We start from the raw sequence: 25,871 nt of genomic DNA on the forward strand, positions 1-25,871 counted from the left end.
AGAGTCACACCAAGCGTGCAGCGCATAGTGAGCATAATCGATCGCGTTTCCTGTGCATGAGGCGAAGCCGATTTCGCGTGACTGCTCGTAATATCGACTTCTCACATCATGTACCTTACTGCCGATGATATATGTGTAAAACATGTACCAATTACACCTTTGCGCTTCTGCGGTGGTTACAACATGCATTTTGGAGTCACGCTCAATCGACTGCGCAGTGCACAGTGACGATTACGCGCGGTTCATGATCTATGCGGTAACGTGAGGACTCGGTTCCGTTCGTTCTTACAGGTACACAAGTACGTTTCTCAAGGTGGACTGCATATCAACCGACAGCATGAATTTATCATGATATTGACTTTGCATTGTAATAGTCAAATATTTTGTTTTATACACAGCAGAGGTTTATCTGGGCTCCTCTGCCCCCGCGTCGCTGTTCTTACGGCGACAAAGAAGTTCAGAAAAAGACCCGATGGAAGAACTCGCTCACAAGGATTGGAAAGATCAAGAAGATGCCGCGGAATAGAGATTAGCATCGAAAAAGAACTGCGACATCGGACAATACGTCGAGGTGGATGCCAGTTTAATAGACCGCAACTAGTCGTTCGGCACCCTCCTATCTGTTCATTGCATCGCATTGTGTCTTATCGCATTGTGTCTTATCGAATCTTGCATTTCATGTGTCTTGATCAGATGAAAGTATAATCTGACGATGGATTATTTAGGGCAAGTTTTTGCAACTCTTGCGACTTTTTTTACAACTTCCGGCAGCTTCGAAAATACTCAGAACTTATGTACTATGGTGTTTTAAGCTATCTGGAGAAATCTTATATTGCAACTTTTTGCAGCTTTTCTTCATTTTTTCATGAAACTTTTGGTAATTTTTTCGAATTTTCATGCAACGTTTTGCAACTCTTCGATTTTCATGCAACTTTTTGCAAGTTTATTCGATTATTTATGCAACAATATTTTGACTGGAAATATTTGGCACTATATATAAATAGATCGCTTGATTACTTCATTATCGTTCAAATTTGAGGTCTTTTCTGATTTGGCGTACACTCAGGCTAGACCGCCAAAAATTCTATTTTCACTGGGTCAATTTTTTCAGGCTATTGATTTTGTTGAAGTCGCCCACATTGAGTTTTTCTACAGTACCTTGGATACGGAACGATTCGATTATCTCATACCCTAATAATTTCAAAGATATTCTCCATCTATGCAACTTTTTAGTGCGACTTTTGTGACAATTAAATGCAACCTTTTACTGCAACTTTTGTGAAAAATAAGTGCAACGGACTGCAACATAAACTTGCCCTATTAATTATTGATCCTGATGTCAGCTGTCTGCTGTCAGGATCTAAATATGGTGGCGATCGAGGGTAACAAGTTACTGATGCCATTAGAGTTAGGTTCGCAACGGTGCAAAGCGGAAGACGATATCTCTAATAAGTTCCAATTTGAACACGTTTAAGCACTTTTTAAGAACATTGCTAATTTCTCCAGCTATGAATTCTTCAATAACCGGTACGCCTAACACCGCCACTGTTACAAAGGACAGGAAACGATAGCTTAGCAGATTACACTTATTTAGGGATTAATGGACGAATTAAAGACCGTAACCGGCACTCATACATGTGATAATAGGTTGTAAATACGTGATCCACATTCGCGGCTACTGTTATCGTAAACGAGTGAGTCTATTTTGAGACGAACGTGTTCCGATAAGAGAAAATCGTTGCTAGCATAACCGATATGTTCATAACAATCAATTAAACGTACTTTTCTTTAATTTTGACGAGTGCTATAAGCAATTGGCCATTTACCGCATGCCGGTAGTGTACCGTTGCCCGGAAGAAATTCGCCATTAAGCATATCCATGCCGGCAATAACAGGAAGCCGGTTGTTGTCGACACTAATATATGCCATTAACTCGCTTCGACAAAGCGACATGACGTATTAGTATCCGGTGAAGGGTTGTAAATAATTCATAAGAGGTCAGATCCTCGGAGAATTTTTCGCCAACTTGCGAGGGTGCGAGTCAATCACGGATTAGGCTAGGAATAGGCCTACTATTTCCAGAATTTTTTGAACGCGTTTCGCAAAACCATCCAAAGACATGCGCACTGTAAATGAAATACCACGAATTCGACCACAAGAAAGCGGTTTGCCTGACACGGGGAATAACTTGTTTAAGTTATACTGAGACATTTCCGAGTTAGGGCTACGGCGTTTGGATCGTTATAGTCTCGATCGTCATGGTGAAAAGCGGCCAATTGTCCGATTATAGTACTATACAGCGGTGGGCAAAATCGAGTACCTGAGTGATTCGATTCTGAATCACGTATTACGCTTCGAGTCGAGTATTCGAGTATCACTCCTTATGACGCCACAACAGAATATACTATTTCAAAGTTCAAATATGTACCTTTTATGCCACCACAAAGAACATAATGCCTGTTATCCGTCACAATAAAGATACTTGGTATTTTTTCGACCATACCGATTTCATTGCACTTCTTGACAATGGTGTGGCCTGTGGGATGATCATGACTTAGGAAATGCCTGTATGGAATCGGTGTCCTGTGCTCACACTATATTCTAATTTTCAATTATTTTTTATTAAATTACTTTAACTTGGAAAATCATCGCTGCTGACCTGATATATCAGGCAAAAGGCCAGCGATTCCAATCAGGCGGAAATGTGTTATTTCCAGTGACGTTCGTAGCTTTGTACTATGTATCGTATGCTGCAACATGGCCAATCAATGCTACAAGGCTTTCTCAGATGAAAATAGTATCAAAACTAGAATTCTCGCTAGTAAATTAATTTTCAGTTGCAAGGAGCGTATAATTTCAGTACTCGAAATATCGTCTTTTACTACTAGACTCGTATCACTAAAAATTAATACTCTATTCCGATTCGAGTACTCGAATCATTGTGCCCAGCCATAGTACTACAATCAATAGCTATAGCTCAAAATATTTATAATTTCAAATATCTAAATTACCCTTCGTCCTCAATATTGTGATAAGACAGCTGATGCATAAGACTATACATTTTTCGAAAATCGCCCGCTATTTTTGCATGAAAGTTCTACTGCGTTCGTTTGTTTGTGTGTTGTTGTGTGTGTGCAGATGAGTTCATCGTAGTCAACCTTGCTACTCAAGCAGAAGTAGAGGTAACGCGTAAATTTCTACTCGATTACAAGTAGAAGTAGCAATTCCAGAGACATAAACTACTTCAAGTGGAAGTAGAGAATGAATGGTTTACATTTCAAGTACCAAATTAGGGAATCTCAAAAAGTAGTTTTTGGTTGAGGGGTGGCATGCTTTTAACAGTTAATCATAGGTCGAAATTGTAAGATATGTCTTTGCAACTGACGGGAGACGATCAACGGCACTAAAGATAGGTACAATCCCCCAAAATAAATGTTTTTTTAAATGACAAATTAACTTGCAAAAGTGACGCAAACTCATCACAATTCCACTACTTTGGAAAATCCAAAGAGTAAAAAGCAAAAAGTTTTCGCAAAAAACTGATCAAACGGAATCGGAAGACGTCTCAAACACAACCACTTGACAATGTGTCGTGTAAGTGGGTGAAACCTACTTGGGTATACTCCAAAAAAGTAAGGAGTATGTCGTTACTGACCATCGTTGTGTGTTTGTGCAGGTGTAAGTGTGTTCGTTTATGTGTGTTCAACTGTTCATAGCTATTGAGGTATTTATAGTTAGACCAACCAACCAACAAAACAAACCAACCCACCGAATATTGTGAAAATAGCTTATCGCACTGCAGGTAATGTTTCAACTTCAAAACAATGCATTGCTAAAAATTTCATAATTTCAATGCACCGCAAGACTGTGATACAATAAAGGATAGGAAGGTGTCGAAACAACTTGGAGTAGTTTTCGAAATCAGACCTGGCCTAGGCGATGTAATAAGGACGCGTGCACACTGGAAGTAAAAGTAAAAGAAGATAACATTTTGGGTCAGGTGACAAAAAAGGTGGCATGTATCGGAAGGCGAGATCGACATTTCAGGCCTTACTCCGGTAAAGTAGAGGGGTAACTAGTTTATTGAAAAACCAATAGTACGATCATTTATTGGGACCATCCCTGATTTTAAACGTTGCATAAAACTACGTTATGAGAATACTATCCACGCTGCAATGTCAGCAATCAAATGGATAACTTCATTTGGCCATTTTTAGTACTTTTGCAAATTCTTAAGGATGCATTGTTTGTTGGTATGAAATAGACTCAAAGGGTCGTTACTCTTGGTCACGAGTATTTTCCGAGTCTTCGTGGCAACATAAACATAGGGGTTGAGTCGAAGTGAGTTCACGTTCCGTTAGAACGCCCAGTCGCCCACGTTGTAGACGATAATCCAAGTTACGAAGTATGAGTAAAGAGAATAATTTGGGTGTTTTCGAGTTACACACGAGATCTAGTGGACCCGAATCATTGACTGGGACGAAAATATCCTCCCCACGATGGACGATGGTTCACTTCACTCCAGTTATATCATTCTTCCAAAACAGTAAATTTGAATAACGCGGACACAAGCAACGCATTCATATTCTCACTATAAGAAATATGAGAAAAGCATTGCTACAATTACTGAGAACATTTGCTCATAAACGCTGTGGTACAACTGTGCTTTGTCAATGTCGTCTGGAAAGTCAATAAATAATATATTAGGTTTGGGAGTGGCCTCCTGACCTATCCTGATGAGTGCGGAGTGTCTCGTAATGATCATTCATTATCTGAGATATGTTGGTTGCGTGGCTTCTTTAAAATAACTTATTTCGTAAAGCTGGTAGTCCCCACAAAAGAAGACATTCAAGACTGCTATTTATGCGGGAATGCCGACTATATTACGGCAGTTGGCAGTATCTTAATTATCTATACGATCGCCTGTTCTTACAACGACAAAAAAAAGCCTAGAGAAAAAGACCCGATAAAGAAAGGAAAAGAGAGCAAGAAATGGCTTCTAAAATGGACCGAAGAATAAAGAATAACATCGAAGAAGACTGCACTGTGGCGAGATAGCGCAGTGATATAATCCACAGCTACAAGACCAATGCGTTGAGGGTTTGAGTCCTACCGAGGTCGACTCCATAATTCCTACCTAAGTGCTGGAGGCTTATCTAGGCTCCCCCTCGCCTTATCATCCGCGTAAGCGGTGTCTTATAAAAGCCTAGAAGTGGGCCGCGTTACAAGTCGGCAGTTACGGAATAAAAATTAACAAATAGGTTTGGTGGAAATGACCATAGCAGTAGACAAACACCATGAATACCATAAACAAACGAAGAAGACTGTGACATCGGGCACTAGGTCGACGTCGAGGTGGGTGCCAGTTCAAGAGACCATAACCGGTTGGTCCCCCATCCCCCAATCTGTTCATCATATCGCATTGCGTGTCTTGTGTGTCGCATTGTGCATTTTGTGTGTATCACGGGCAGATGATAATATAATCTCACGATTGATTGATTTATTGTTACCAAAATCAGTCGCGTGAGTCGAAATTATCATGTTAGTACGTTTACACTGGGTTCATCGACTAGCGGTAATGTGTGATGCGTCGCCGTTTGATAGTGCTACAGAGCTCAATTTGGAAGTTCGTTCTTTTGCTGCACCAGTTCAATTAATTCTCGTGTCTACCTTTGCAGTATTCGTGATATTTAGACGACATTGGCTATTTAACACCAGGTCAATTTTCTTCAATATGACTCCCAAGACTTCTACCACGGCCCACTTTCGTTCTAGGCTATTTTATGACACCGTTTAGTTGGATTGAGACCCGAAGAGGAGTATATCTAGGGATGGTGTGAACGTGAGGTTCACGTTCGCGTTCTGTATGTGAACCTCGGAAATTTAGAGGTTCGCGTTCACAACAGAACCTTGGTAGGTTCTGCACTGTGAACTTTTTTCATATATTACAATTTTCACTTCATTATAACATCTTTCTTTGGTTCAAATTTATTGCATTTCAATTGTGGACCACTCTATGCAAGGCGCTGGCAGCATTATAAATCAACACTAAACGAGCATGCACCTTGACAATCTCAAAAGTTTTACTTAATTAGTTACAAAAGTTTGCTCAGAATATCCAGCTTTCCATTTGTAAATATTTAGTGACTATCTGCTGTGAGTTTGACCCGCAATCACCCAACATCACGAACGGAATACGTAGTCAGCGAATGATTCTTGTTCAATGTTCAACCAATCAATGAGATTGATATCGTTTTCTGATGCAAAAAATCTAGCAGGCGTCACGGGGTCAATCTTTACTGCATCGTTATAACCTAATCCGTGCGATTGAGGTGTATGCTCCTTCTATATAACTCGTTAATGGGGTCGAAATTGTTGGCAAAGCGACGAAAGATATTGGTTTTAAAGGGAGTATTACGTCCTTTGATTGCTCAGTTGATACATTTAGCGACGTTTAAGACGCCAATATGTATTTCGGCATCGTGGCATTATGTGGCCCGAGTGGTCGCTAGGTATCGCGTACATTAATAGAGGCTATCACTTCATTGAAAGATAGGGTTTGAATTAGCAGTATGACGTAACGTGACGTCATGAGGTTCACGTTCGTGTTCTTACAGAACCTTTCAAAAAGGTTCGCGTTCACACGAACCTGAACCTTTCAGAGGTTCACACCATCCCTAGTATATAGCAACTATGTGAGTGTAACAATTCTTGCATTTCTATGCCTTGTGACCACGCGAATCAAGCATTTCGACCTTAGACTTCCGCTAGGGACGCGACATACTGATATGTTAGTAATCATAAGAAATATTACGCAAAGAAATCTGCCATTCACCTTTGTGTTGTCGTAATCGCGATTCCAACTCAAGTATAGATAATTTAGGTCAATATGGTTTATCAGCCGTTACCAACCGTGGGCAACTCAACCAATTCAGCTGATCATGTGATTCGACAGATCACACATTACCTGAACAGAACGCACTCGTGACACATGATGTTAACAACATGCAATCCGTTTTCATGCTCAATGGATATTTCCGAGTGGTATTGAGCTGGTTGGAATATACCCTTATATAGCACAACACATTGTAAATTTGAACAACGATCACCCAGCTTGACATTGCAAAATCGGAGAGGACTCAGCCTTTCCCGTATTAGTTTGTTAAAAGAGGTAAGGACCTACTTCCCGTGTAACAACTGTATGCGGACTTGTATATCATAGTACTCTGTTGGTGGACCCGGAAATTGCAGCTACAACCAAGTAGAACTATCTGTCGTTGATTTTAGGTGACCACTAGCGAATGGCCAGTGCCCAATTGCCCATGCCCATTGACCATCTGTTATCCCTGAAATGATCGTTGACCGACTCACAGCCGTCCACAATTGCTCAAAGAAATGTCGACTGTTACTGTTATCCAACTCCTAGGAAAAATTATTTTATCGTTTTGTCGCGCGTCAGAACGTAAGTGATTATGTCATTATGACATCACAGCATACGGTTTTCACAGTCACAGAATCGTGCCATAGTGTACAATCGAGATATTTACAGAACTCTAATACCGATTCAACAATGCAATCGCAGTGCAGTTTGTGGGCCAGAAAACGAGCGATATAGGGTGGTTCACCAGAATCTAAACACTATCGGTATCGCCTAACGATCTGTCGTTTGCCGGTTGCGTATGGTTTTTGGCGAGGTTTTTTTCTAGAAAGTTTCTTAATCGATCATTACTGGTACATTAGAAACTGGCCATGTATTCTGAAAACAAAGAAAAACGTTCTGTCACGACCATCGAAGGCGATGCCAACAAACGGTATTGATCATCGGCGCTGCATCAGAATAACAGTCTCCAAACGAGTCTTGGGGTACTACAGCCATATCCATACCACAAATGTGGTTATAAAACCGAAAAATATTGAAGTGAGGAAAACCTACCTATTATAAATCATAGTCCTGCAGTTTCAGCAATCGGTAAAGGCGAATGCATTGGCCGCATTTGGGTATCTGCGCCAACAAATATTTCATATGATATTCTATATTTAGGCACAGCATTCCAATTCTATACGCGGCTTTCGAATAGGATGAGTACCGCAAATTGGTTGATATACAGAAACCACAGCGGTATTACCTTGGCTAGCATATCTTACGCGTGAAATCACAAGCTCAGACGCAATTTGGATAATATCGCAAGCCATACAGAAAACACTAAACGGCTAGCGCTATTAAAATGATTGTTGTCAATTGTCATGGCCTCATGGGGAGCATGGCCAGTGGCCATGAAACGCATTAACGTTGTACATTTGAGAAAGTCACTCTGCGAGAGGGAGTCCTTCCAGAGTTAAATATTAACTCGTAGAATAGGCGGACCCATTGAACGGGTTGTCAACACACCAGGCCGTAAAAGATACCTTTGTGTGGTCTCGCCAATCAACAACTGTAACGGCGAGGTTGACAGATAAGCCATCCGCGTATTCTGACACCGCACTGCGCAATGTGCGAATTCGTAAGTAAACTATCAAATATCCCAATTCCTTTATGCTGCAAACATACTGCCTTACGATCGCTGTTTCAATCTGTATTCGAAACGATTCCTTTTTCCGTCTGCCTCATTCATGAAGAGCATTTTATTCAAATCACCTGAGAGTCAGGTTCGGATATAAGAAGTAGTAGATCACAGTCTAGTTGCTGTCTTGTCGTGATATGTAAATCTCTGGGTTATCTGTTCACGTTGTTCGACTTTTCGCGGTGTACGGGTACGCAAGTGATGAAGAGACGACTTATTTTTCGTAGTCAAATGTCGGCTCGTGGTCGGAATGCTATCTCATCATTTTCATCGCCCTTATTTCGGCTTCATACGTTACTAAATATAGTCCCAAATGTGATTCGAAAAGAGCATAATAATAGGCTGGAAAGTCGCAAATCACAAGTCCCCAAAATCTAGACGGATTTATTGTTCTTTATCGCATCGCATATCCAACTTACAATCGCAAATGAAGTACGGAAGTCTTTTGTACATATCGTTTACTTATATATTTTATTGCCTTCTATGTACAGCGCCCCAGTGTTGCAATGATATATTGTTATATTCGGCGCTCTATAAATTATTATAATATTATTATATTCTTTATTCACAGTAAGAAACTGGTCAATACACACATAATCCGGGGAGCAACCTGCACCCAAAGGAAAATGGCGAGATTGGAGTAAATTTTTAAAATTTCAGTAATGCAGTAATGCAGTAATGCAGTCATCAGTATTATTATTATTATTACTATCGCATTCGTTTTGAGCAATATACCTTTGAATATATATATATATATGATCGTAAACCGCACCAATCGCATTTCGCAGGTTTCTATCTATATATTGACCAGCAGGACTCTTCAAAAATGAATTTTTTCTCAAATCGTACTGGCTACTTGATAAAATTGTTAGGTTACCTAATTTAAGCCTACACACAAAATTTGGTTCAATTCCAGCCAGTAACCGCTTTGCTACAGGAGAATAAAGTTTCTATATATTATATCAAAATCAATAATAAAAAATTCGAAAATTTTCTGTTCACCCCATGAACGTGTTAGGCTGTCTATAGAAACGATGCTCACCAAATTTGGTTCAATTCGAACCACTGGAAGCGGAGTTATTGCCGTCAAAAAATTTGGATTTGAATAAAATAGTATTTACGGTGAGCACAACTATAATAAATAAACAAAGAATCGGTCACCGTAAATACTATTTTATTCAAATCCAAATTTTACTTTTTGTAAGACATCGCTTACGCGGATGAGGTGGCGAGGAGGAGCCTAGGTAAACCTCCAACACATAGGCATCGGAATTCTGAAGTACACCTCGGTCGGACTCGAACCCGCACCCATTGGTGTTGCAGCCGCGGATTATAACACTGCGCTATCTCACCACCCCTATCGATTAATTCTGATGGTTAGTCAATATATTCATTGGTCACGACGTTATTCACGTGGTTGACACGAAAAAGCAGTTTTACACAACAGGTTCTTGTCGACGAATATATCTCCCAATATCTTTGGCGTCCTTCTCGACATGAACACGATGTGTTTTGATGGTCGAAATGATTAATGCCGGTGTGGGCAATACAATGAACATATACACACAGCCTGAATATAGCGAATTCAGTTGGAAGACTTCTCCCAAGTCCCGATATTAAGTTGTGATGTGGTCTGTTAATGACGCAGCAGGGTACCACAATCAACGAAGGCGAGGGCACTCAATTGCAGAACGCAGAAAAGTGTACTGTAAATATCTGATAAAAATATAACGGAATTGTTGAATTGTCAAATTAGCGGCAAGAATTTCACTCAAATCTCAAGCACAGCATTATTCCCTATTCGGACATATAGAGTACAGCATCACGTCTCCAAGGTCCATATCTAAGTACAACGGGATCGGAAACATGTCTCGTTGCCTTATATCAACTTCCTTGTCATTCGCAGTGATATCAGCACGCCGTATTTTGATCACACATATATTGACACAATGTACAGGATTGCGAGCCAGCGAATACCCACCATTATGACCTCATCCGCTATAAGGCATTGTGGGGAAGTTTATCAATATAGTGCTGCACCATCATCAGTCGTGCATTTCGTAGCATAATACATTATAACTCAACCCATGACGTAATGCTTTTTGCGCATTGTGGAGAGAGACATAGAAAGTGTGAAAGGCTATTATAAAGAGTTACGAATCACACGAATATAACAGTAATAAAAAAGTCATTAAACGTTCTACGAAGTCATGGCGATACTGGAAACCTATAGCATTCGGTGGTAATTGTCATGCACATTTTTCAGTATATTTAACTCTGTGACCTACACCATGCCTTACGAATCCGTGCTGTAGAGTGGCAGTTGATAATTAGCAACTTAATAATATTACCACACAGTACATTTGCCTAGTATGACTTTGACTATGTATGTATTGGATATGCTCTCAGACCTCGCTGTTGTAGATTGGACAGTTTTCACTGTGCTCTGAATACGAGTCATGATATTGAGAAACGTTTGATTCGTTCTGCCGTTGAATAATTTCAAAACACCACAAGATACAACGAAATGATTCGAATCGACTTGATGAAGTTCGTTGATGAAACATTAGCATTAGTGATCCATTGGTGCTTGGTTAAATATGTGCACATGCATTCGATAACACTCGACCATCTATCGTCTATATATATGCCTATATATGGTTTACAGACGCAGCGTTATCACCAACATCGGTACATCGGATTGGATGGTACATTGGGTTATTAATTTACCGCACATCAAATTGTTTATAATTCATGACATCTTTTTTAGTTCAGCGATGTGTACACTGAACAGTGATCCTCCACTACATTTACTTGTATAAGCGTGATAAATTTACGTTAGATACGAACAGACACTTGTAAAGTTGGGAGAATTGTAACATAATGACCCTACAGAGAACACGTTACCGAATAGCGATCACTAGGGTAATATCGCCAATTGGCCATTGATCACCCAATGTCCAGGATGCCTTAGTACTGCCTTAGTATATGCATTATACTCGAGTGAGCGATTTGTGCATTTCGATTGCGGAACTAGCGAATGCGACATGACAAGATAGGCTGATATATAACGTAATGTGAGTGAGATAAGCTACAACATTGTACCAGTAGCATAGCCTATGCAGATTGCGTTTGGACGTCCTGGCACGAAAAAAATATTTACAGTTGCACCTCAGCACACTCTGAAGAGGATCATTGTTTGCCAACGTTAGATGCCTTTTCACCAAACAAAAGCCAAGTCAATAGAAAATGGAATTCACCCATTTCATCAGTTCCGAGTTCACGTACGCATCGCATAGCAAGGTCACGTTGAACGTTAGAAGGAACTGACCAGCGATTCGCACAATGCTTTTGTGCAGTCATCTGCACAGAAGCATTGTCGCACGTGAACCATAAACAATGCCGACAGTTCGGGTTTCATGCGGGTGATCGACTAATGTTCCAACCCTACATTTTTCTATCGTTCTCTAAAGGTGTTTTGCATAACCCGATAAGGGTGAAATTATATTCAAATTACGGGATGGGCCACGATGACGTTAAGAATGAAATGTTGTTGTTTGTGGTTTTCATGGTTTATGTCGTCTATTATGGTCAATTGGTAATTCACACCAGACCGATATTCTTTATTGTCATTCCGTTGCTACCGATTTGCACTTCCCAATTTTAGGCTTTTCAAGACACCGTTAACGTGGGTCGGATGGCGAGGAGCAGCCCAACAACACTTCAGAAGCGATTCTGGAGTCGACGAATGAAGTCTTGCCTCAGTGCATCAGACAGTTAAAGAAGACCGCGGCTACACACACGCTGTACGATACGCAGTCCCCCTCCACAATTATAAGTTCATCGAGATGTAATCGTACTGCTCTAGACTAGGAGCTCATGATATACAAGACATGAGACACAGTCTCTAAATTCTGAATTTGCCCGCGTCTTTGCGTCATAAACGTCGCCGTCTACCAATCAAGTCCCCCACCCCGGATTCGACTTTCCAAACAAACCAGATAACCTCTCCTTGTGAACACAGCCACCTCGCAGATAAACCCCACCGTCAGACCAATCCGATGCAAAATCACACACGCAAACAATATGTACAGTTTATTGAGGAATGTACACAATGCAAGAATCTATCCGCGTAATGTGAAATCAACCGGCCCGATAAGGGCGCCCTCTTTTGCTCCGATGCGACATATCAAAAGCAATTAACACGCAACAATAAAATGGAAAGGTAAACGAACTCTACAACAGTACAAAGCTAGTTGATATTTACAAAGCATGGCGATCTTTTAGTCAGAGTATCCTCTCAAAAGGGTATGAGGTCAGAAACAGATTTCTGCGGCTCGAGACATCCAGGTTGAAATCGAATAAGTTTGAAAAGTGCACAAAAACTAGGAAAATACAAGATGTGGTACGTAAAGCCACATACACATGCTGGGATCTTCGCATATCGCTCAGGCCTAAATATTCGGAAGACAGGCTTGTGGCATCTTATCATAAAATATGAAAATAAAGGTCATTCTCAGGGCGGAAATCGTTCGGTCAAGTTACACCTTCGGCGGTAACGAGGTAGGGAGCCGACATCTTATCAACGACTATGTTTTTTTTATGTTTTGATATATTTTCAGAAGTTTAAATACGCCTTTAAAATCTAATATGTACAAAAAAGTAATGAATTAGAAATCGACGAGAACTCATTTTTTTATCATTTTTTTCTTTTTTCGTTCCGTCTTTGCGTGTTTGTATCGAACGTAAAATTTCTTGAAAGCAGAAAAAAATTTGCTCCGCGGGTAACGACATTTTATCGACTGTTTTTTTTTTGTTTTTCTCGTTTTTAGGAAACTTAAATACATCGCATCTAAAACCTCGTATGTACAGAAGAAACGCCGACTTGAAAATCGACAAGAAACAAAATTTTTTTTTATCGTTTTTATACTTTTTTCAATATTTCTATCAAACTTGAAATTTCTCGAAAGCGCAACTTCTAAGTAAAAGTAAAACTAATAAAGCTCTTGATTTTGGCCGAGAGTCAGCAGTCAAAGTTGGCGTCACCGTGGCAAAAACCGGCCCACGAGAAGCGCGATCAATAGAGTCGTTATTCGATGCGCTATTTACGGACACAGCACGTCGACTCGCGAGTCACAACCGACCAAAAATCGACCAGTAATGAACCAACGATTAACGCGACGTGACACCGTCACAAGCCAACACTGCGCTTACGTCACGTCCTGTACAAAAGCAACCGAATTCATTATCGGAAAACGTGCGCGGAGCGAAATAGACGGATTACTAACGCGAAACGATGCATCGACGCCAATTATGGGAAGATAGCTGGGCAGCGTAAAATCACGACCAATCAGGCAATCTCGTGATGCACACACAAGATAATTCAAACTTGGACAACGAGAAAATTTTAACCTGTTCTAAATAAGACTTGAATTAGAATTATAGCTAAACATGGTTTTTCCTAATTAGATTAGAATTATACTTGGAAATTGAATGAAGTTCGTATCAAACCTGAGTCCATTCTCAAAAGCACAAGAATGACAAATGTCTGTACAGCAAACTTGGCTCTTTTCGTGCTATATAGTTCTCCAGTAGTGTTTACAGGGAAACCAGAAATTGGATAAGAATTGAAAATAGAAAAATGTTACAAATTAGATTAGAATACGATATCCCGCCATTTCGTTCTAATTAGTCTAACTGGGATTGTCTGGTTGTCCAAGTCTGCCAGATACAGCGCTGTCTCTAATCGAAAAGAATAATCAAAACACACACACTAGTTAATCAGTAAGTGAGTATATAGGGTGAGAGAGTTTGCCTTTTAAACAAGGGAACAACGTAGATCTTGATACAAGATACATACGTAAATATGCCTCGACACGAGGCAGTTCAACTCCGAGTACTCGAGATGTTCATAGCAATCCGTGGATGATATCATCCAACTCCGCGGTGTTGGGGTGGCTGGGGGCCGGCGCGTTGCGGTACCCGTACGCCCCGGGCTGCGTGGCGCACTGGTAGGGGTCGATTTGCGCGAAGTTCGCGCGATGCGCCGGAATCTGGGTGTACCGGGTGGTGTCGTACTGCGGGGGCGCGTACACGAATGGTTGGATGTTGTGAGTCGGGGCGTTAAATTGGGTCGGGACAGCTGGTACGCGAGGTCTGTAGGGGGTGAAAGGAGCGGGGTGACTACGGCGACATTGCGCCGGCTGGGACGGGATTGGGGTGGAGTTGGGGATTGATTTCTTCCGTTGGCTGTATCGCTTCATCTCGGCCTGCAACTGTAAAATGAACACACTATAGTTGGACTATACTAGAAAATTTTGAGATTTTCCAAATTAGATTAGAATTGGAAATATAGCTACGCCTTTTTTCAAAAATCGATGATTATATAATTTGAACTAATGAATTCGCAAGAATTTTGAAATTGAATCTACCCCTGAATTAGAAATAAGTACAACAAAAATTTCAGTTCACACCAAACCATAGTTAATTCTCTAAGCATGTAGCAAATGTATGTACGCCAATCTTGGCTCGCTTCGCGCTATACAGTTCTGCTGTAGCGTTTTCGCGAAAACCGGAAATTCGATTTGAATTAAAATTAGAGCATAGAAACGCTTCGCGCATCAGATCACAATTAGATTACCACCATTTCGCACTAACGAATTATCCAACTGCCAAAGGAATCTACGCTTAATCGACTTACGTCTTTTAAAGTGTGGTCCAGAAAAGAGTGGGGCAGCTGACTCATGTTGTTTTTCTTCGAGGCGTCAGCGCCGCATTGCAACAGCTTATGGATCAGATCGCGCTTCAGATCGGCGTCCACGTCGTTCATGGCTGGAAAGCGAAATTTCTGGACTTAGTCGACCGGCGCAGGGTAGGTAAAATGGGAATAATCGAGTATTTGGGTATATAGCTCACAACGGTATGAAAGACGTAGAAAGTTCAAATATGTACCTTCTAGGATCCCACAGAGAATATAGTACCTGCCGTACATCATATTAAACATAATTTGGTTTTTTTCCCCAATCAAGCTTATTTCATTACACTTTGTGACAAAGCTGTGCGTTTGGTCACGACTGCAGAGCTATGTCATTTCTACAAACTATCTTTGTTCTACATGTTTCGTACGCCGCGACACTATAACAATTGAGGTTTCGAAGCTTCCACGGTGAAAAATACTGTCGACACTATAATTTTCACTGATTAATTATTATCATTGTGCTCAGCCCTATAGTTATAACGTCATAATCTGCGATATTGGAATACTCGATTAAGAGTCGAATCGTAAAGATACCCGATTTCACTCAATGTGCCCACATCCCTACCGAACGCGGGTAAAAACACGCGCGAAAAGTGACTTTCACCGATTTCACGCAGTCATTATAATCCGCTTTACGTAAACACAACCATGCCAAAACATCTCGCAAACGCGCGCGATAACATCGCCTCGCGCGGACTTCTTCTCAGCGTGATGGAAATCTACGGACAGCCCGAAGTCGAAAAGCCACTACGGAAAGAGCCCGGTTACTCAAAAGCCCCGGCCATTGGCGCGCGCTCCATTGAGCCCGACGCACACAATCCGCAGTCGCGCCAGCGCAGGAAATGACGCGCGAGAAATCGATTTACTGGCCGTTGACACATACCAGCACGGAGCAGGTCAGTTTGTAATAGCCTGAAGGCACGTCACGACGGCCGTTACGCGACAGGTTTAATTAAAATGGCGGACAGTCCGGTTCGGACATGGCGAAGAAAGTCCAGAGAGAATGACAAACTAACAATCTGGCCAGTTGACGGTCAACTAACCAATGGTGTTTTGAGCAGTTCTAGTTCTAGTCGCTCTAGTCGCTAATTTTTAAACGGCAGCAGTTCTAGTCCCAGTTCGTGGTTTTGAAGTATGAGTAGTTCTAGTTCTAGTTTGGAGTTCTGAAAATTGAGTAGCTCTAGTTCTTGTTCTAGAAGAGAGTTTTGAAAAATGAATAGTTCTAGCTCGAACTCGAGTGGAAATTGTGTACAAACGCTGACTACTCTCACGAAATAATGTAACAATCATAGATCATAGATAAATCGCAGATAAAAACTAAACGCTTTTTGCGTCACGGACGGAGAAATGTTACCGCCTCAGAACATTCAGAATATATCACAAAAACATAACAAACTACACATGTACACAAGATATTCAACCGTATATTGTAATTTTTGTGAATCTGTAAGCAGACTCATACCTGCGGCAATGTGTAGGGGCGTGTTCCCATCGCTGTCAGCACAGTTAACGCCGAACGTCCACGCCACCAAGTCTCCCTTGTGGTTGTTCAAGATCGCCTCCACGACACCCGCGCGTTTGCTGCGCACGGCCGCGTGCAACGCCGACTGTCCGGCTTTCTTTTCCTACAAAACGCAGACGGGGATCAAAATTCGCCTCGCCGCCATACGCGTTGAAATTGGATATCGCGTAGACTTCCTGGTATTCATAATTATGACAGAGGCTCGTTGATTGTGGCGTAAACAATAGGCACACTCGCGAGAGAGGCTGACACTAGCGTTGCGCGAGCGAACGTAAACACGGCCTCAGGAATGTAACGCTTTTCGAGAAATTAGGCCCGGAGCTACGATTGCCCAGAGGACGATTGCCGATGCGCGCAGTCAAAATCTCGGCACGGTCTCGTTATGATTACGATCGCAGAATACGCTCGGGGGCGCGATGCGAGTTGAAAATCGGTTATTATGTCTCGCGCAGACATAAACTTTCCATAAGCATATTTCAGACCCAAAACGGATCACGCATATGATCGAGGATGTTTGCCGGTCCGCATTATAGTCACAATACAAGCAGATGCTACTGAATATATACAAGTCAGCGCTCGACATTACAGGGCAACGATCCGACACATCGACTTCGCACATAACACAAGATACTCAATTTCCATCTCTTTCTTTTTATGTTATCATGAGTTACTTATCATGCAGAGCGCGCGCGTTTTATTCACATGCAGAGCTTCTTGGAGGTACAGAGCTTCAATATACAATTGAATAATATATTCATATTGAAATAAAGCCCAATATTTTCGGCCGACGCTCGAGAGGGTAATCGTCAGAATGTGCATGTCCTACGTCAAGGTGTCTGATTAAAAGACTACTGCACGTCCTTAGAACTCCGTGCTATCTTTTCATTTCATCGCAATTTTGCGGTATTTTAAATTTGAACCACTGCAGATACCAATAAACCAATGAACGAATGGACACGTAGAATCGGCTAACCGCTCACTAGCGAAACGCACCTAGTCTACACGATTTGCCGCGAAGCAGCCATTTAACGATCGTCAACGGTGTAATTGTAGTGGTTGCTCGAATCTTTACATTACAAAGTCTGGTAACACACCTACTAATCAAAGTGGAGGGTGTTGCCATAATAACCGACCATATACGCCTACCTCTATACCGTGAACTGTACGCCCAGGACACGGTATGAGTATTAAAGAGACCACTTCACCGCATGTACACGCGGTTGATAAACCGCGCTGACCGCCAATCGAAACCCATCTCTCGGTCCGTTACCCTCCAGTGCGAGGCGGCGATAAAGTCAGCTACAGTATCTCAAACTCCCTACTGGGTAAATATTGTGATACCAGCCGATACACGCCCGTCGTTAACTGACTCGCGCGCGGATTGTTCACGTTAAACCCATCTCTCGGCCTCTTTTAAACGGCTGAACTGGGTTCACCTTTATTTGAAATTCTCGATGATTGACAGTGATACGATTACACGAATCAGAACCGAGTATTAATTTTAATTGTAATTAAATTATAATTGCAATTTCCCGAGCACTGAAATTATACAGTCCTTGCAACTAAGAAGTAATTCATCCACGAGAATAGCAGATACTAATTTCCACGGTGAAAGGGTAAAAATCTTGATTGGCCGTACAACATACGACACATGTACAATACATGTACAAAGCTACGCACGATACTGGAAATGACACATCTGTATATTCGCGATTACAGCATTGTCACAAAGTGCCATTAAATAGATACGGTTGAAATACCAAATAATCTTTAATATGATATAGAGCTGTCCCTATGTTCTTTGAGATCGCATAAAATAGCATACATATTTGGTTGAAATACCGAATATTTAATGATGTAGAGCTGGATTTATATTCTTTGAGATCGCATACATATTAGACTTAACACATTATTCACACTGTTGTGAAGTCAGAAAGAGTGAATGTCAGAGAGAATGCCCATCCCTTGCCGACAATAATACGATGGCAGACGGTATGACGGACGCTATATGCCACGATAGGCGCTTCCTAAAGCCGTAAAAAACAACCTGCCGCTTACCGGAAGCCACGGATTGGCGTTGTAGTTCATTAACGCCAGGACGACGCCTTCGTTTCCATGAAGAGCCGCTTTGTAAATGGGAGTCTCGCCTGTAAAATTCCACAAAGACATGTTACGCTGCGCACCGAAAGTATAGCTATAACACAGCCTCGCATAGCACTCACAAGACATAAAACTAGGCAAAGGAATGCATCAGGCTATCACCGCCGTCAGATAAGGTATCAAATGACACAGAGCGGGGAGCACCAAGTCAACGACACCGGCGAAAAGTCCCGAACGTGTAATATGAACTTTATCGCGCCGCGCGAAAGTAAAATCAGAGTTGAACGACCAACGAATGTCAGCTTTCACAAATTGTATTAGAATTAGAGTTGCCGAATTCACAAAGACTTGGAAACTGTATTGGCATTAGAAATTCAACAAAAATAAGGTTCAGTTCATATCAAATCGTAGTACGGTTACATAGCACAAGAATGGTAAATGTCTGCAAGCCAAGCACTGCAGGTTTCGCATGTACTATTTTCAAGATTAGATTTAAAATTAGACCATGGAAACATTTAACAAATTAGATTAGAATTACATTACCGGCATTTTGCTCTAATTAGTCTATTGTGCAGTTAGAATTATTTAGTTTTCCAAGTCTGGTTACGAAATTATTCAATTAGCTTGTGTTTCTGATGAAATTGATTGTATTGCGGTGCAAAAGACCAGCGTCGTTATAAGCACCATGACATGATTTTATTAAGAAATAATAACAATAAGACAGCCTGGTTAAGGTATCAAGTGCCTACCGTCAAAATTGGCAGAATTGACGTATTCACTCGCGGCCGCGCACATAACGCCCTGTAACAGAAACGCGTAGAATTAAACCCGGGCGGGTAACACGAAAACGCGCAAGACCTCACAGCTATCAGCTGAATATCTTCGACCCTGTACCGTTCCTTCTTCTCGTGCAGTTTGCCCAACATGACTTGCAGCGGGGACTGTGAAAGCAACGGAATTGAACTCGAATCAAGAGTCGATATGGCATGGGATATCGCGTCGAAACGATACGAGACCGTATTTCGGTTTCGAGGACTGTTTTCCAATTAATGCATCGCCGCGATCGATCACATATCATGATGTAATGTAAAGTTCCACTCAAAAAAACACCAGTCCGCGGAAAGCCCTAAGAGAGCTTTTTCGCTTTCTACTACTAGACCTTCGATGCGGTGCGATTCCGAACAGTGGCACGGCGTGACATTTGGCGTGATACGGGGAAAATACGAAACGTGCCAGTAATTTTATCGTGAAGTGACTGTTTGAGGTGAATAACTTCAATACACAATTGTGTAGTACCGCTGTGTAGCAATAAACCCGAATACGTTCAGCCGACACTGGTCAGGGGCAATCGTCAGCAACTAGTAGAGAATTGCAAAGTCAATTAGATTTGCAATCAACACGATTGTTGATATACGATGTTCTTTTCAATCCGTCCTAGTCACGGACGATTGCCCTCGGCGATTGTCTGCCGAAAATGTCCGTGTTTGTTTCATATGAAGAATTGCATAATTTAATCGTGCCAATCGGCTTGCGAGCTCAACACACAGCCGACGGCCAGGCGTCGGCCGCGTGCGCGTCTCAATCCACAAAGGTAGACAACTTCTATTCAACGCCGCCGAACTAAAGCGGCCTGTCATTATTAATAGCCCTGGAAATGCGCAGGTGCTCAGAGCATTCAGCGCGGCCGCTTTGCATGCAAATGGGGAGGAAATTCGTGACGCCGCGTCCTGACGGTGTCGATATCGTCCTATTTGGAAACGGCATTCAATCGCCTCCATTCATGGATAAGCGAGGTCGCCGGCCCGGTGCAGTTGCGCTTTTGTAGCGACTTGTCAAGTAATTCAACACGCGATAGAAATTCGAGACGCATGCGACCTTGCCACAAGGATGAACGACCAGAAATTTTCCAGATTTTCCACATTACACTACATTTTGAATTATAGCTACATAGCTACACAATTTTTAATTAGATTATAATTAGAATTCCGAAACAGAAAGAAATGCAACAGAAGTCTAGTTCAATTCATTTCAAATCAGACTTAACCAGAAAGTATATTCGAATTAAAATCAGATCATAGAAACAGTTCACAAATTAGACCAGAATTACATTACCGCCATTTCGCGCAATAATACTGTAATTAGACAACTCCAATTAACTAGTTGTCCTAGTCTGCTTGCCAGAGGTGACTGATCGGTTATTGCGCACGATAAGACCTATCAGAACATGTCGAGGCGATCTGAATCGCGAATTTCCCGTTTCGCGGGCTGAACCATCGCAAAGACGACTCAATCTATGGAGTTTTTCAATGTACCCGATTCCACGTACTAACACCCGACGCACAATAGGGCGCGAATTAGATATTCACCGAATCTGACACGACGGAGGGATTCCACATCAGACTATGAATGGGAAGACAATACGCGTTTAATTCTCTTCGGCCGACGCAGCGAAATCATACGCGAACGATGAACAATAGGGCGTAGCTCGGTATTCTTTCTTTTAAACTACCGCCCTAACCACAGGGGTAATAAGGCGGTGGAAGCCGGCATACAGAGCGTATCAGAAAAACATCGCGTTGGTCGAATCCCCGTCAACCGACACCCGGGAAGACCGATTCCAGCTACGCGCATTTTCATACTGTAATGACCCCGAATATTTTCGGCTGTCAGGGGTTATCGTCGGCAACTAGTTGAGAATTGGAAACAACACTGAATAGTGATACGGATTGTTGACATACAACGTTCTTTCCAATTCTCTACTGGTTACTAACGATTACCCCTGACGAGTGCGAGCCAAAAACATTCGGGTTTACTGCAACATGAATATATTATTCGATTTTAAATTGAAGTTCAGCACCTCCGAGATTATCTCCAAATGTAGCGCGTTTATGACTGTTTGCCCGATGCCAATTATACGACCAGAGCAACAAGTTCCAGTACAAATTACAAGGACACGATTACGTTCTGTCGAGATTAGTGATATTTTTCGCAATGAAAAGATCTGATAGCGACAAATTTCACCATTGATGGTAAAAACCTATTCCTGTCGTGACGAAAGAGCCATGGAATTCCCCGCCTGATGACGTATCGGGGATATTGCTCATTTATACGAATTTTAATAATGATGTGATACAGGCTAAGTTCCCCTATCGTTTCACAGGTTTAAGGCACCAAAGTAGTGTTGTAAGACCAAGGACCCAGCTACGGCAGTTGACTATACCACAAAACTAGAGTAAATATCTCAGCGACCGGTAGACACAGTGTTTTGTTAATCGATATCCTGTACGGACCATTCGATTTCTTGCAAAAACCGTGCAAAAACGGTAACTTTTTCGATTATATTAACAATTTCGCTGAGTGTGGAAATTGACGCCACGTCCCACGCCGGGCAACGACACATTTGGCACAAAACGGAAAGAAGAAATGTCTGAATTTGATCTCGAAAATGGAATAAAATGCAAATTTTATCTGCCACTCTGACAGGCAAAATCCGCGGGGGCTAAAACATGGATGGAGTTGTCAAGAACTTCATGTTTTTCAATATCAATAATAACACCTACTACGTCTCACCGGAAACATATTACTGTTGTTTTATCCATATTATAACAATAGTAAGAGTCGAAGAGCTTCCCTATTGTTCTACCATAACTAATAGCTAACTAAGATAATAGCATATGTTGTGCTGTATCAACATACGAGTTCACGCGATATCACATTTTAGATACGCCTTTCGCGTTTACGTTGGCAATTCCCAAGCGAATAACTGTAACTTACGATATCTCCTCCGTCGGCGTAACCCGCGCATGCGCGCTGCTGCGCGTATTCCTGCAGGGGCGCCGGGTCGCGTCTGACCAATAACATGTCAATACACATTTCCAGGTCATCTCGTACGTACACCCCTGTAGAAAAAATGGTCGAAGTCTGAAATATATTCGTATCAGTGAATGGCATTTACGTACTTTGCGGTATGTTGCCTAGTATCTGCTGTACGCTGTGGTTGTACAACGGCGTGGGTGTTGGAGATACTTCGTGCGCCCCGTAACCCCCTTCTGGGGTTATAACGCGCGAGCATCGGCGCTTCGGCGCAAACTCGTCCGGCGAAGATAGATTCGATTCGAATGATCGATCCGATATTTCCGGCTGAAATAGTTCGGATTTGAGTTACATTAGAATGATTAGATGATACTCTCTTCAATATGAAATTTAGTGATATATTCGTATTGCCATAAACCCGAATATTTTCGGCTGACACCAGCGATGGGTAAACATCAGCAAACAGCAGAGGCATATTTGGAGATACGATTGTTGATATACGATGTTCAATCCCAAACCAGGTGCTTACCATTACCCCTGCCGAAACTATTCGGGTTTATTCCAATATGAATATATCATTCAATTGTAAGTTATATTATAGAATACATTACCTGTTGAGTGTTAGTCTGTCCTCTGTGCTTTCTCAGCTCCTCCAGACGCTCCTTGGCTGTCTTTTTCACTCTCGCCCCAAGGTAACAAGGTTTACCGCTACCGCTCATGTTTCCTGTATGTTGATGGTAATTTATCAGCTACTACAAATCACAAATGGTCAAGTTCGTAGAGAGGTAGTGTCATGATATAACCGGGGCTGGCAAGCCCCGCGGCGGTAAAATTCTGGTTTGGTCATCAACGGAAGTAGGGTATTTGTTGAAGTCAAACGAACCTTGTCCGGTATTGATCGGTTCGCCGGAAGGCGACTTTCTCCTTTTGCGACTCTGCCGCGGCTTGGAAGTTCCGCTTTTCGGCACAAGGCAAGGGTGCAAGTTGGGGTGAGCCTTTTGCAGGTCAGAATCGCGCTCTTTCTGTTTTTGCCTTCTCCTAAAAAGATAACTTCTCGCTAAAATACTACACCAGAGCATACACCTCCTTCATGATTACTGCGGTTCGAGTTATACAGCACGAACACGGATAATTACGTGGTGTCCAGCGCTTTGCTGATATCTCTACCATATCCGCGCTATAATAGTGACATCCGATCATATAGCATTTGGTCTACAATAGGACGATTTGAATATACTGAGGCATCATAACTTTTAAAGCGGAAGTATGTTCAGAATCAAAAACAATCGCGCAGTTACCTTTGAGTGTTATCGCTCGACGCCAGGCGGCTTCTTTCGTTTGGAAATCCAGTCGTAAGCTGCTGTCCTTCGTTACACATAATCCCGATGTCTTCAAACGAGTTAATCTGATGATCTGCGGATGCTGGTGATAAGCTGCAGTTGCTCAGGACGTCCAAATCGTCCCTGGTCAATTGGTTCGGGGCTAGAGACGCGTCCGACTCGTAATTTAAATTGTAGTGTTGCGGTGATACGTTCGACATGAGCGACCCCTCCGGTGATGAAGACCCGCCCGAGAACAGTACAAGCTCATCGTAGAAGTCAAGCGACTGGGAAGGCGACAGGTCCACGCCAGAGTCCACGCTTCCAGACGGGCTGTAGGCGCAGTGTGGCCCATTCAACCATTGAGCATCGCTAGGCGATTCCATTTTTGTGTTCATAGTAGGTAATACGTCGGATATTGTAAACCAGTAAGCTGTAAGACTTGCAATATCTAAGAAATGGAGAGGAAATGTCACGAATCATCAAGTTTCACGATGAGAACAAGTCTCTCAGTTAACTGCTACTTGTACAATGTACAAAACACCACTGCTTGATAACTTATCAATCGAGCAACTGACCTACTCTCATGAGAAGACTAACCAACTTTGATCCAGTTGAATCACATGCTGCGGTATTTAGATACTGAGAATACACATACATAACAAGGGATGTGACATCGAGACATTTCCAAGACCTGCCGCTCGCCAGCCCGTAAGGAAAAGCACTGACATTAAATTCGAGATGCGATGGATCGCGTTCGACTTTGTCTGTGACGTATTTATTTACGCGACGCCTCATTGGTCCGAACGAGAGAAGGGTTTCGTAACGAGCGTTCAGGAAAGAAATGCTAGTGTAAACGATACGAGTTGCGCGCTCGCGATGTAAAAGGACTACTGCATAGTGCGTACTGCAGAGCATAGTGCGTCTGAGCCTCGCACTGCGAGGGAAAACACATTTCTTGCAACGAAACAATGCACGAAAATGTATAATCGATACATGGAAGAAACGTGACACAGATATGATCGACGATCTGTATGTCTGCGGGCAATCTTAACTAAATTGGTGCTCTCGATGAGAAAAGTGCTACAAATTAAACCTACTGCATTCTTCAGAAATAGTAAAACGACCAAATCGCGCAATGCACATATTTCTAATCGTAAAACGCATCTATTGCAATAACATATAAATCAGCGTCTAACATATGTCAATGGACATTCAACGAAGAACTTGCAAAATGTTTTTACCAGGATTCATCTTGGAATCGTTATAAAGACACATAAAAACAATAAATTGTTTTAATTTGTCGAGCTCTATAAAAATTATAGTGATTACAAGAGTCATTCTTGTCATTGAAGATTCACGCATTATCCAATACCATCCCCTTTCTGCTTTTACAACGGCTTTACAAGGCGAACGCATTGGTGTATCAATTACTGGTCGCAAGTCTTTTCTCACTAATGTCTCTAGCGTTGAGTGCTTATTAATGCTTTTGCTACTTGATCGTTCGTCTCAAACAGACTGGATATGACGACTATCCTGGCGGCCAGAAAAAAAACCTGCAAAAGTGTACATTTCCTCGACACTCTTTTCAAATCCAAGCTAATGTCAAATTAATAAGAATGTGTCGATCTGCCACAGGCAAGGTTCGATAGCACGTACAGCGTACACTTTGATCGCGCCTGCAACTTGAATTCGATAACTTGTTTATTGACTTTATCATTGCAGAGAAAGGGAGAGAGAGAGAGAGAGAGTCTTTATTTTCATTCAACTGAAATACAGAACAAACATACAGAAATATT

The 25,871-nt window shown here is 41.9% G+C and overlaps 2 protein-coding genes and 1 long non-coding RNA gene across 3 annotated transcripts in view; 1 reads left to right on the forward strand and 2 right to left on the reverse strand.

Annotated features, from left to right (window-relative positions):
• Window positions 1–25,871, reverse strand: part of LOC145454728 (tryptophan 2,3-dioxygenase-like) — a 328,104-nt gene that overhangs the window by 31,683 nt on the left and 270,550 nt on the right. The window lies entirely within an intron of this gene.
• Window positions 173–1,145, forward strand: LOC145454745 (uncharacterized). Its single transcript, XR_013920215.1, has 2 exons — window positions 173–291; window positions 402–1,145. It is a non-coding gene; the product is annotated as an uncharacterized LOC145454745 (long non-coding RNA).
• LOC145454721 (uncharacterized) lies at window positions 12,644–24,781 on the reverse strand. The gene is made up of 11 exons (XM_080332713.1): window positions 24,052–24,781; window positions 23,637–23,791; window positions 23,365–23,477; window positions 22,900–23,080; window positions 22,715–22,839; window positions 19,804–19,881; window positions 19,690–19,741; window positions 18,899–18,987; window positions 16,781–16,943; window positions 15,262–15,392; window positions 12,644–14,836 (listed from the first exon to the last, which is right to left on the reverse strand). Exons 1-11 carry the CDS (start codon window positions 24,468–24,470, stop codon window positions 14,471–14,473), a joined length of 1,872 nt encoding a protein of 623 aa, XP_080188839.1. The 5' UTR covers window positions 24,471–24,781; the 3' UTR covers window positions 12,644–14,470.

This window comes from Botryllus schlosseri, chromosome 13 (assembly GCF_051294905.1).
Source record: "Botryllus schlosseri isolate E-star chromosome 13, Bs_hap1, whole genome shotgun sequence".
NCBI classification, from domain to species: Eukaryota; Metazoa; Chordata; class Ascidiacea; order Stolidobranchia; family Styelidae; genus Botryllus; species Botryllus schlosseri.

What these genes read in the sequence shown, in the direction of transcription:
- LOC145454721 (XM_080332713.1), bottom strand. Translation starts at nt 24,470, where the DNA reads ATGAACACAAAAATGGAATCGCCTAGCGATGCTCAATGGTTGAATGGG. An exon ending in ACCGATCAATACCGGACAAG is followed by an intron (nt 23,478 to 23,636) that starts GTTCGTTTGACT and finishes ATCAACATACAG; the next exon opens with GAAACATGAGCGGTAGCGGT. An exon ending in ACTAGGCAACATACCGCAAA is followed by an intron (nt 22,840 to 22,899) that starts GTACGTAAATGC and finishes TTTTTTCTACAG; the next exon opens with GGGTGTACGTACGAGATGAC.